This window comes from Nansenia antarctica, assembly GCF_963989245.1.
Source record: "Nansenia antarctica genome assembly, chromosome: 2".
NCBI lineage: Eukaryota > Metazoa > Chordata > Actinopteri > Argentiniformes > Microstomatidae > Nansenia > Nansenia antarctica.
Genome location: NC_137675.1, coordinates 12,766,866 through 12,779,365, shown reverse-complemented (window position 1 = coordinate 12,779,365; position 12,500 = coordinate 12,766,866). Strand labels below are relative to the sequence as shown.

General features: G+C 51.0%; 1 protein-coding gene across 1 annotated transcript in view; it reads left to right on the top strand.

The window, feature by feature from the left end:
- rptor (regulatory associated protein of MTOR, complex 1) overlaps positions 1 to 12,500 on the top strand; it is a 157,747-nt gene that overhangs the window by 127,396 nt on the left and 17,851 nt on the right. Inside the window, 4 exon segments of the mRNA XM_080524289.1 lie at positions 1,131 to 1,236; positions 6,702 to 6,816; positions 7,082 to 7,206; positions 8,969 to 9,070. Of these exon segments, the coding sequence (XP_080380415.1) occupies positions 1,131 to 1,236; positions 6,702 to 6,816; positions 7,082 to 7,206; positions 8,969 to 9,070 (448 nt within the window).

Sequence of the window (12,500 nt, the reverse complement as noted above, 5' to 3'; positions counted from 1 at the left end):
CTGCTCATAGACGACTGTACCAGCCTACAGTACGGAGAGGCGGATGAGTGAAGGAGAGGAGAGGCGGATGAGAGGAGGTGGGAGGACTTAAATATAGCTCATTGGACCTCTGTATCGGCCTGCAGAATGGAGGCAGGGAGAGGGGGATGAGAGGAGGAGAGAAGAGAGGAGGAGGGAGGCCTCTCTATTTAGCTCCACAGACTACTGTATCGGCCTACAGTCCGACGGGAGGGAAAGGGAGAGGAGAGGGGAGAGGCAGTCCTCTTAATTTAGCAGCTACTGTACCAGTCTACAGTACGGAGGAGAGGGGGATGAAACAGGGGAGAGAGGAGGAGAGAGGCGAGCTTGTTAGACTACTGTACCAGCCTACAGAGGAGGGGGAGGGAGAGGAGGGCGAGAGAAGGGCGGTCAAGAGGTGGAAGAGAGAAAGAGTGCGGAGAGGTAGAGAGAGGTAGAGAGAGGTAGAGAGGTAGGTAGAGAGAGGTAGAGAGGTAGGTAGAGAGAGAGAGAGAGAGAGAGAGAGAGAGAGAGAGAGAGAGAGAGAGAGAGAGAGAGAGAGAGAGAGAGAGAGAGAGAGAGAGAGAGAGAGAGAGAGAGAGAGAGAGAGAGAGAGAGAGAGAGAGAGAGAGAGAGAGAGAGAGAGAGAGAGAGAGAGGGCACTTTACTCAGCTCATTAGGCCTGCTCTCCCTCTGCTCACTCGACAAGGCCACAGACAAGTGTTATGGAGGGAGGGAGGGAGGGAGGGCTGAGAGGACAGGTGGAGAGAGACCGAGGGAGCCTGCCGGAGAGTCAGCCCTCTCCATGTAGCCCATTAGTGCTCCACTCATCCTGCTGTCTACCATGGCCCTGGGGGAGGAGAGGAGAGGAGAGGAGGGGGAGATTGTGAGAGAGAGATGGGGAGGGTCAACAGGTGGAGGTTGAGAGAGAGGGGACAGAGAGTTGGGAGAGGGAGGGAGGGAGGGGTAGAGGAGCTGTGGGAGCGGACGGAGAGTTGGGAAGGCGACTGATGTCGGAGGTGGATGGGACCTCGCTGGTTTCTGACACAATAACGCTCACTACTCCTGATTCTCTCTCTCTCTCTCTCTCTCTATCTCACCCTCCCTCCCTCACCCTCCCTCCCTCCCTCTAGATCCCGGAGGAGCATGACGTGGAGAGTCAGGTGAGAAAGGAGAGAGAGTGGAGGTTCCTGAGGAACGCCCGTGTCAGGAAGCAGAGCCATCAAATCATAGAGAGAGGTGAGACACACACACACACACACTCACACACACACACACACACACACACACGCACACACACACACACACACACACACACACACACACACACACACACACAGGTGAGACACAGAGACAAACACACATACACTCTCTCACACACACACACACACACACTCACACACACACACACACACACACACACACACTCACACACACACACTCACACACACAGGTGAGACGCACACGCAGAGGTGAGACAAACACACACACACACATCAGGTGATTGGGAGGTGACAAAGGTGATTGGGAGAGATAAAGCATGACTCACTCACACACACACACACACACACACACCTACACACACACCACACACAGAGGTGAGATGCACACAAACACACGCATCAGGTGATGATTGGGAGGGGACACAGTGACTGTTTACATGCTCACCATATTCTGATTAAGGTCAATATTCTGGTTAATGTAATATTCAGAGTAAGTTGTTTATATGCACTGTAGCAACTGGAATATTCCGTTTACATGTTAATCGGCATATTCCCGTGGTTCGGTGGGAAAATCTGATGAATTCGTCCAGAAATAGTTGTTACTATAGTAACGTTAGTGTTGGTATCTTCTTGTGGACGTTGAGTGAGCGTTAACCCACAGCTAGGCTATAATGCTTGTTTCCAACATAGTCCCCCATTATTGTGTTCTCCTACTTGCGCTTTTGAACCGCAATTCAACTACAACATTCCTGCTGATCCACTTTGTCCTCAACATTGGAAGACAAGTGCGAGAAGAAATGGCGAACGAGTGTATCGCCTTCCAGCTTATGCCGTTCACGTTTTATGTTTTCTTCCATCTATGTACATGATATTGAAATCTTTCATTATCTGAAGGCAGACTGCAGTCTCCTCCTCACTCCAGAAATGCTGGCTCCTGCTAGTCGCCATCGTGGCTTGCTATGCTGTCCCTAACAACAACAAAACCCTGGATTCCCTGCGAATCGAGAATGCGCAGACGTAACTGAATATTCCGGAAAGGGTCATTTTCCGATTAAGGTGTTTCCATGTCACCATATTCCGATTCAAACAAGCATATGCCAGGGGTCTTATTCTGAATATTCTCCAATCGGAATGTGGCCTTAATCCGGTTCTGCACGTGTTTACATGACTCTTGCCCAACCGGAATATTCTATTCTAGATATTATAAACGTAATCAGTGATAAAGCATAATACACACACACACACACACACACACATCAGTAGGGGAGATAGTTGTCAATCAAGTGGAAACACCCCGCATCCACAGATATCCCTCTTTGTGAGTCACAGAATCACACACACACACACATTAAAGACCTCTGGCTCCAGTGCTCTCTCCAACTTCTCCTGTGAACTCAGAGCTCGCTCAAACAGAATGGCTAACACCCCCACGTCACTGGCTGCCCCCTACAGTACACACACATACACACACACACACACCACACACACACACACACACGCACACACGCACACACACACACACACACACACACACACACACACACAGTAACACTCATACCCACGTCACTAGTTGTGCCTCAAAGCATGCACACACACACACACACACACACACACCACACACACACACACACACACACACACACACACCATACACGCACACGCACACACAGTAACACTCATACCCACGTCACTAGTTGTGCCTCAAAGCATGCACACACACACACACACACACTCCTGAATCCATTGCGTCAGAGATTAGGCTCCAGACGCACGTCCTCCTCCTCTCTTCACTCATTGCATTCCTCCAACCCTCTAAAGTTAAGAGAGGCAGAGAAGAGAAGAGAGGGGTTGCCCTCATTCAGTCTACTGCCTCTGGAGAGGGGGAGAGGGGGAGGGAGGGAGGGAGGGAGAGAGAAGTAGCAGCAGAGGACGCGATGGTGAGAGGAAGGGAGAGAGGTGAAGAGGAGAGAAAGATATGGAGAGGAAGGAGGGCAGAGAGAGAGGGGGAGAGAGAGAGACAGGGTCAAGGGGGAGAGAGAGAGCAGGACAGTCACTCAACAGGAGAGAGAGAGAGTGATGAACAGTGAGGAGGAATAGAAGCAATAGGGGGTGAGAGAGAGAAAGAGGTTTGGGGGAGAGAGAGAGAGAGGGGGGGATGGGGGGAGTGAGAGAAGAGAGGAGAAATTGGGAGTTAGCGTGCTCCTCCTTAAAGGCTTCTCAGTGTGATTAGTGAGAAGTCGTCTGTTCCTCTGAGCCCAGGGACCTGAGGCGTGTGCTGAGAGCCGTGTCACTATTGGCTTTCTAGTCGTCGGAACGGCAAAGCAAACTTCACAGACGGCTAACTTGCGTAAATGAATATGTCTAGGGCTTTTTTGGGGGGGAGGGGGGGAGTTTCCGGCCTTTTAATGTGAAGCCAATGCCACCCACGGTCCTCATCCTTTCCGACACTTCCACTAGTTTTGGTGGTTCTTTTGTTGAGAGAAATCGTTGACTGTTTCTGGGGGGGGGGGTTTCATTCTTTTCATTCTTTTTTTTTTTTTTTTTTTAAGCGGTGCAGCCGCTTCTATACATGAAGTGTGTGTGTGTGTGTGTGTGTGTGTGTGTGTGTGTGTGTGTGTGTCCGTGTGTGTGTCAGTACTCCGTAGCATGAAATGGTAGATGATTGCTCATAAACCTGCACCGCTTACTTCACCACCTGGGTGTGATTTATTTTATTTTTTTACTTCACTTTCTCCCCCCCCCCTCCCATGAAGTCCTAGGGTCCACCTTAAGTCCTATGTCTTACGTCCACCTCCGCGAGGCATTCTAGATCGAAGGACACGTTCTCCGCCACGTTGACCTAGCGCCGGTTGTCATGACGACGGGAATGGTCGATCGTCTTGTCAGGCGTGCTGTGGAATGATTGAATGTGCCCGGAAGTGCATACTTAAGTATTCTACGTTTTCTAGCACATAATGGATTGGGTTTATATAACATAGCAGAGCGCTCTGCATTGTACAGGGAAGGAACTGGCCTCCTCCTCCTCCTCCACCACCTGACTGGAGCAGCCCTGCTGGAGCAACAAGCACAGACTGGTTTTAGTGAGGGGCGGCACAGGAGGAGCAGGAGGTAGAGCCGCCGTCTAATGATCGCAAGGTTGGCAGATCAGCGGTTCAAGCCCCGGCTGGCCACATGTCGAAGTGGGCAAGACACTGAACCCCAAATTGCTCCCAGTGAGCGGGCCGGCGCCTTGCATGGTAGCTTGCCGCCATTGGTGTGTGAATGTGTGTGTGAATGTGTGTGTGAATGGGTGAATGAGAGGCCATGTAAAGGACTTTGGATAAAGGCGCTATATAATATAATCCATTAGTGAAGCCTACGGCCGCTGTGACATTGAGATGAACATGGATGTTTGTTAGATGTTCTGCTGTGTTGTCTTACCCCTCTCACACATACAATATAGCCTTGCCGTCATTCTGACCTCAAAATGCAGATTGGTCAAATGTGGGCAAAGTCAGCCATCTTTACCATAATATTCCTAATCGAGGCAATGAGAAATAATCCATGACATATTATATACTGTAAAAATAAATAAAAAAGAATCCTTCCTTCTTTCTAGCACTGTGGCTGCCAATGGCCCCATGTCCTACCCTAGACTCACGTTTAGTTATATTACCTCCATCTCTCAATATGAATGAATGAATGAATGGTCTTTATTGTCATTAATACAGTACAGGTACCATACAACGAAATTTAGGAGGGGGGGCTCCCCTGGTGCTAGGATTTGTTTTTACTAAAAACAAGAAGGGAAAAGAGCTATATACACTATCCACTATACTATACTACTATACTATACAAATAAAACACTGTGCTGTACTCTATGCTATGCTATACATATCCTAACATTTCCTATCTCTGAACCTTATGTACACAAGGGTTGTCATATTGCACATAGTATTATTGCACATTTATTTAAAGTGTCGCAGTTTGCAGGTTTGAAATGTTCACAGTTGTATTTCAATATTGCACTTATGATTACAATCTAGTAGCTGCCATCAAATTGTCTAGATTGTCCAGGGCCTAGAACCTAGGTCTTTGCTGTGTTCAGGGCCTGAATGGCCTTAGGGTAGAAGCTGAGCTTCAGTCTATTTGTCCTTGCGGACATGGTCCTGAACCGCCTGCCTGAGGGCAGCCGAACAAAGTGTTCGTTCCCAGGGTGGGATGGGTCCCTGGAGATCTTGGAGGCCTTCCTGAGGCAGCGTGTGTTGTGCAGCTCTTCCAGAGAGGGGAGGGGGGCGCCGATGATCTTCTGGGCCGATCTCACGACTCTCTGTAGCTTTTTTCCTCCTGAAGTCCACGATGATTTCCTGGGTCTTTGACTGGTTCAGCAGCAGGTTGATAACCTTGAACAGCTTGCCCAGCTGCTCCACCTCATCCCTGTACGCCGCCTCGTCCCCCCCCCGAGATGCAGCCCACCACGGTGGTGTCGTCTGCAAACTTTATGATGGAGTTGCTGGGGTGGACGGGGGTGAAGTCATAGGTGTAGAGGTTGTAGAGGATGGGGCTTAGCACGCAGCCCTGGGGGGACCCAGTGCTGAGTCTGAGGGCTGTGGAGGTGTGGGAGCCCACCCGCACCCTCTGGGGGCGGTCAGACAGGAAGTCCTTGATCCATGCACAGATAGAGTGTGATAGTCCCAGGTCTAGTAGTTTGGTCACTAGCCTGTCTGGAAGGATAGTGTTGAAGGCAGAGCTGAAGTCCACAAAGAGCAGTCTCGCGTAGCTGTTCCCCCTCTCCAGGTGGGATAGAGTGGAGTGGAGAGTCGTCGCGATGGCGTCCTCTGTGGACCTGTGGGCTCTGTAGGCGAACTGGTATGGATCCAGGTTGGGCGGGAGGCGTGTGACTATGTGGGCCCGGACTAGTTTCTCGAAGCACTTCATGATGAACTGTGTGAGTGCCACCGGGCGGTAGTCGTTTAGGCAGCTCACCGTGCTTTTCTTCGGGACTGGGATGTTTGTTGAGGTTTTCAGGCAGGGTGGGATGGTGGCCTGGGACAGGGACTGGTTGAAGATGTTGGTGAAAACCCCGGCCAGCTGGTCGGCGCAGTCCCTCAGCACCCGTCCCAGGACGCCATCCGGCCCTGAGGCTTTTCTGGGGTCCACCGCCTTCAGCACGCGTCTCACTTCATGCTCTGTGAGGGTGAGGCTGCTGAGAGCTGGAGAGAGTGGTGTTTGTGTTGTGGTTACCTCCGTTCGCCCCTCGTCGAAATATTGTTCAAATGAAGATCAAACGTCCTTATGTTGACATTTTTAAATATGTTTAAATATGTTGAAAAAGACAAAGGTTTTCATGGGTGTCTTGTCTTTTTTACTAGCTAGTTTCAGCCACAAAAGAATAATAATAATAATATGATGATGATGATGATGATGGATGATGATGATGATTTGCAGCTTGTCACATGACTAATCCTCTTCCTCCTCCTCCTCCTCCTCCTCCTCCTGTAGGCGTGACCCGATTGGACGACCAGATCTTCATCAACAGGAATCCAGGCGTTCCGTCTGTGGTGAAGTTCCACCCCTTCAACCCCTGCATCGCCGTGGCCGACAAGGACAGCATCTGGTGAGAGACGCCCTCTACCAGACAGCAGGGCTCAGAGCAGGGCTCCCCAGGGCTGCTGGACAAGAGCTTTATCAACAGCCACCTCGCGTTTACTCATGTCAAAATACTCCCAGAAATACAGCAACGTCATTTTAAGATCATTTAGATCTCAGAATTGTTGACACAGAGCCCATCCTCCCCAGTTTGTACTTCCCCTGGTGTAGCACCTGTGGTCTGTGTTGATCTGGAAGCCTCCTAGAGCGTGGGTGTGTGTTTCCTTCCTCAGCTTCTGGGACTGGGAGAAGGGCGAGAGGTTAGACTACTTCTACAACGGCAACCCCCGCTACACACGCATCACCGCCATGGAGTACCTGAACGGACACGACTGCTCCCTGCTGCTCACGGCCACAGGTCAGACACACACACACACACACACACACACGCACGCACACACACACACACACACAGTTGTTGGTGTTGAATCCTAACAAGACTCAGTTTGCAGCATCAAACTCTCCTTCCTCCTAGTCTGTGACGTTTTAATAAGCCTCAAATATTTTGCGTGTTACGCTCATCCCCAGACAGAGAACACACACACACACACACACACACACACGAGTTGATTGCTTTGAATCATAAACAGATTAATTTTGCAGCGACAAAGAAATGAGCACCAAGTTTCTTTCCTCCCAGTCTGTGACGTTTTAATAAGCCTTAAAAACATTACACATAACGCTCATCATCAGACACACACACACACACACACACACACACACACACACACAAATACACGATTGAGTTGCTTGCCTTAAATCATTACCAGACAACAAACAAATGCGCACCAGGTTTCCTTCCTCCCACTCTGTGACGTTTTAATAAGCATAAAATACTTAATTAAGCTCATCCCCAGACAAATAACACACACATATACTTCCACATACAGATACGCACAGACACACACACACACACACACACACACTCATGCGTATTCATCGTCATTCATCATACAGCAAAGCAATTACCCTCTATGACTCTCTCTCTCCATCTCCTTAATACAGTGGAACACACACACACACACACACACACACACACACACACACACACACCCAGAGAACCCAAGGGGGAAAACACACCGTGAAGCAGTTTCAAGTGAAACAAATTAAGCCATACCTATTACCTATATGGAGATGTTTATGGATGCACGAGTGTGTGTCTGCCATTGGTGTCCCTCGAGGTCACAGAACATATCGGAGCTGTATTGAAGGCGTCGAGGGCGTTCACGGGGCGCACAAGAACACTTGTGTGTGTACGCCAACATGATCATGCATTCATGTTCTTTATTACTGGGTCCTTATTGTATATTGTGTTCTATTAGAGTGACTACCTTGTCTGAAGAATATACTTCCTGTCTCCCCTGGCCCTGAGGTAGTCACTGGTCTGATTGGATCTTCCCACCCCCCCACCCCCATCTTCTCCCTCTCTGTCTCTGTCCCCTCTCTGTCTCTGTGTTCCACCCTCCTCTCTCTCTCTCCCTCTCTCTCTCCCTGTCTCTCTACCCCCCTCTCTCTCTCTCCCTGTCTCTCTACCCCCCCCCCTCTCTCTCTCCCTGTCTCTCTACCCCCCCCTTCTCTCTCTCCCTGTCTCTCTACCCCCCCCTCTCTCTCTCTCTCTCTCCCTGTCTCTCTACCCCCCCTCTCTCTCTCCCTGTCTCTCTACCCCCCTCTCTCTCTCTCTCTCTCCCTGTCTCTCTACCCCCCCTCTCTCTCTCTCTCTCTCCCTGTCTCTCTACCCCCCTCTCTCTCTCTCCCTGTCTCTCTACCCCCCCTCTCTCTCTCTCCCTCTCCATGTCTCTCTACCCCCCCTCTCTCTCTCTCTCTCTCCCTGTCTCTCTACCCCCCTCTCTCTCTCTCCCTGTCTCTCTACCCCCCCCTCTCTCTCTCTCCCTGTCTCTCTACCCCCCCCTTCTCTCTCTCCCTGTCTCTCTACCCCCCCTCTCTCTCTCTCCCTGTCTCTCTACCCCCCCTCTCTCTCTCTCTCTCTCCCTGTCTCTCTACCCCCCTCTCTCTCTCTCCCTGTCTCTCTACCCCCCCCCTCTCTCTCTCCCTGTCTCTCTACCCCCCCCCCCTCTCTCTCTCTCTCTCTCCCTGTCTCCCTCCCCTCTCTCTCTCCGTAGATGACGGAGCGCTGCGTGTGTGGAAGAACTTTGCGGACCAGAGGAACCCAGAGATGGTGACGGCCTGGCAGGGTCTGTCTGACATGCTGCCTACGACCAGAGGTCAGCCCTCAGCCAGCACACACAGTAAAGACCTCTATTATACCTGTATACCCTATACCCCCCCCCAACATACCCCCCTGTCACCCCCTCTAACTACCCTGTATATTTACATTTTACATTTTTGGCATTTAGCAGACGCCTTATTCCAAAGCGACTTACAATCAATACATTTGAATACTAAGCATGTGAATCAGCAATCCACCATTCGTTGCAGGAAGAGTAATCTAGCTCAGGCCCGGGGCCACTGATAGAAGGAAAAACCTTCTCCCTATCGCCTTCTACTAAAACCTTTATTTTATTTATTTATTTATTTGTATTATTTTTTTACTGGAGAAACTGAGAAACAGTACAAGGCAATAGAAGTTCATAGGGACACAGTAGAGGGGAAAGCGGGTGTCTTTAGGAGACGTAGTGGTGAGGGTCAGAAGATGTCTCAGGAGGAGCAGTTAAGATGTAACCTGAAGAGATGGGTCTTCAGTCTACGACGGAAGATGGGTAGTGACTCTGCCGTTCTGACGGCCGTGGGGAGCTCATTCCACCAGCGGGGAGCCAGTGTTGTGAAGAGACGTGATCGGGCAGCCCGACTGCTGTGTAGAGGAGGTGGGGCCAGTCGGCCAGCCGAGGTGGAGGAGCGGAGTGAGCGGGCAGGGGTTTGGGGGGTTACCATTTCCTTCAGGTAGGCAGGGGCTGTCCCTTTAGCTGCCTGGTATGCAAGCACCAGGGTCTTGAATCTGATGCGAGCTGCTATCGGGAGCCAGTGCAGGGTGCGAAGGAGAGGGGTGACATGCGAGTATTTGGGGAGGTTGAATACCAGCCGGGCAGCAGCATTCTGGATGAGCTGCAGAGGTCTAATGGCTGAAGCGGGGACCCCAGTACATTGCAGTAATCCAGGCGGGAGATGACCAGTGCCTGGGTCAAGAGTTGCGCTGCCTCTCTGGTAAGGAATGATCGTATCCTTCTGATGTTGTAGAGGAAGAATCTGCAGGAGCGAGCCGTTGCTGCAATGTTCTCCGCACAGGATAGTCGGTTATCCAGGATCACTCCAAGGTTCTTGGCTGTCAGGGAGGGGGTTACAGTAGAGTTCTCCACTGTGATGGAGAAGTCTTGGAGAGGGCAGGCTTTCCCGGGGATGAAGAGGAGCTCGGTCTTGTTAAGATTGAGCTTGAGATGGTGGTCAGCCATCCAAGTTGAAATGTCAGCGAGACATGCTGAGATACGGGTTGCCACGTGTACATCAGACGGGGGGAAGGACAGGAAGAGTTGAGTGTCGTCTGCGTAGCTGTGGTAAGAGAGCCCATGTGAAGAGATTACCGAGCCAAGAGACTTGGTGTAGAGGGAGAAAAGTAGGGGCCCTAGGGCAGAACCCTGGGGTACTCCAGTGGAGAGGGTTCGTGGAGAAGACAGCGATTCTCTCCAGGTCACCTGGTAGGAGCGGCCCGCCAGGTAGGAAGAAAACCAGGAGTGTGCGGTGCCAGAGATGCCCAGGTCTGAGAGGATGGAGAGAAGGATCTGGTGATTGACTGTGTCGAAGGCAGCAGACAGGTCAAGGAGAATGAGAACAGAGGAGAGGGAGGAAGCTTGGGCAGAGTGGAGGGCTTCCGTGACAGCAAGGAGTGCAGTTTTAGTGGAATGCCCAGCCTTGAAGCCGGATTGGTGGGGGTCTAAGTGATCCATCTTCCGGAGATAGTCAGTCAGTTGTTTAGATGCCGCGCGTTCAAGGGTTTTGGAAGGGAAGGAGAGAAGGGATACAGGTCTGTAATTGTGGACAGATGATGGGTCAAGGGTAGGTTTCTTGAGGAGAGGCTTGACTCTGGCTATTTTGAAGGCCGCTGGGACAGATCCTGTGGATAGGGAGGAGTTGATTAGGGTGGTAAGGTAAGGAAGGATGTTGGCGGAAATGGATTGGAGAAGGGGGGAGGGGATGGGATCAAGAGGGCATGTGGTTGGGGAGAGGGGGGAAGAAGATGACAATCCAGAGACTGAGTGTCGAGGAGAGAGTTTGGAAGGGGTGTTAGCATTGTTAGTGGGAGGAGGGAGAGGTGGGGGGGAAAAGGTGCTGCTGATGTCGTCCACCTTTTTTTCAAAGTAGGTGACAAAGTCATCGGCAGACAGGGAGGAAGGAGGAGGGGGAGGAGGTGGATTAAGGAGTGAAGAGAAAGTGGAGAACAGTTTTCTAGGATTAGAGGCAGAAGAATGTATTTTGGAATGATAGTAGGATGCTTTAGCAGCTGATGCCGAGGAGGCGTAGTTGGCAAGGAGAGAGTGATAGAGGTTAAGGTCATCAGAAAGGCCAGTTTTTCTCCATTTCCTCTCAGCTGCTCTGAGCTCTAGTCTACAAGCATGTAGCGTTTCAGAGAGCCAGGGAGCTCGAGGAGAGGATCGAGCTGGCTTCAGGGTTAGTGGACAGAGGGTGTCGAAGGATGAGGTGAGAGCGGACAGGAGGGTTGAGGATGCCGCATCAGTGGATAGAAGGGAGAAGGATTCGACAGAGGGTAGGGAGGATAGGACAGAAGAAGAGAGGGTGATGGGGGACAGGGTACGTAGGTTACGTCGAGAGGGTCTTAAGTGGTTAGAGGCTGAGAGGGAAGAGGACGTTTTGAGGGGAAGGGAGAAGGATATAAAGTGGTGATCAGAAACTGGAAGAGGGGTAACGGTAAGGTTGGAAGTGTGGGAAGATCTGGTGAAGACAAGGTCGAGCTGATTGCCTGCCTTATGAGTCGGAGGAGAGGGGGACAGGGTAAGGCCGAAGGAGAGGAGAAGGTCAAGTACTCCAGATGAGAGAAGCTTCTCAGATTGGAAATTGAAGTCACCTAGTAGTACGAGCGGAGTGCCATCATCAGGGAAGGAGCTGAGAAGGCCATCCATCTCGCCTAGGAAGTCACCGAGCTGGCCTGGGGGGCGATAGATGACAACAATGTGGAGTTTGACCGGGGAGGAGACAAAAGCAGCATGAAATTCAAAGGAGGATATAGACAAGTGTGCCAGGGGAAGGACAGTATATACCCCCCCTTCTCCAACATACCACCCTGTCACCCCCTCTAACTACCCTGTATATACCCCCCCTTCTCCAACATACCACCCTCTAACTACCCTGTATATACCCTCCCCTCCCCAACTCTATTATACCTGTATACCTTGTATACCCTGTATATACCCCCCCTTCCCCAACATACCCCTCTGTCACCCCCCTCTAACTCTATTATACCTGTATATACCCCAATATATTCCCCAATCAACAAGCGAACAATCGAGTCGTCGTCCCCCCACTCCGCCACCTCAACATCCAGACTCCTATTCCCAGCCCCCTCCCAGCCCCCCATGTCCTCCCCTCCTCACTCTTCACCAACCGTTTGACCTTCGACCTTCGACCCCCTTTCATATTTGCACTTCACCTTTCATACCACCTGTGACTTCTCTTCTACGTTTCTCT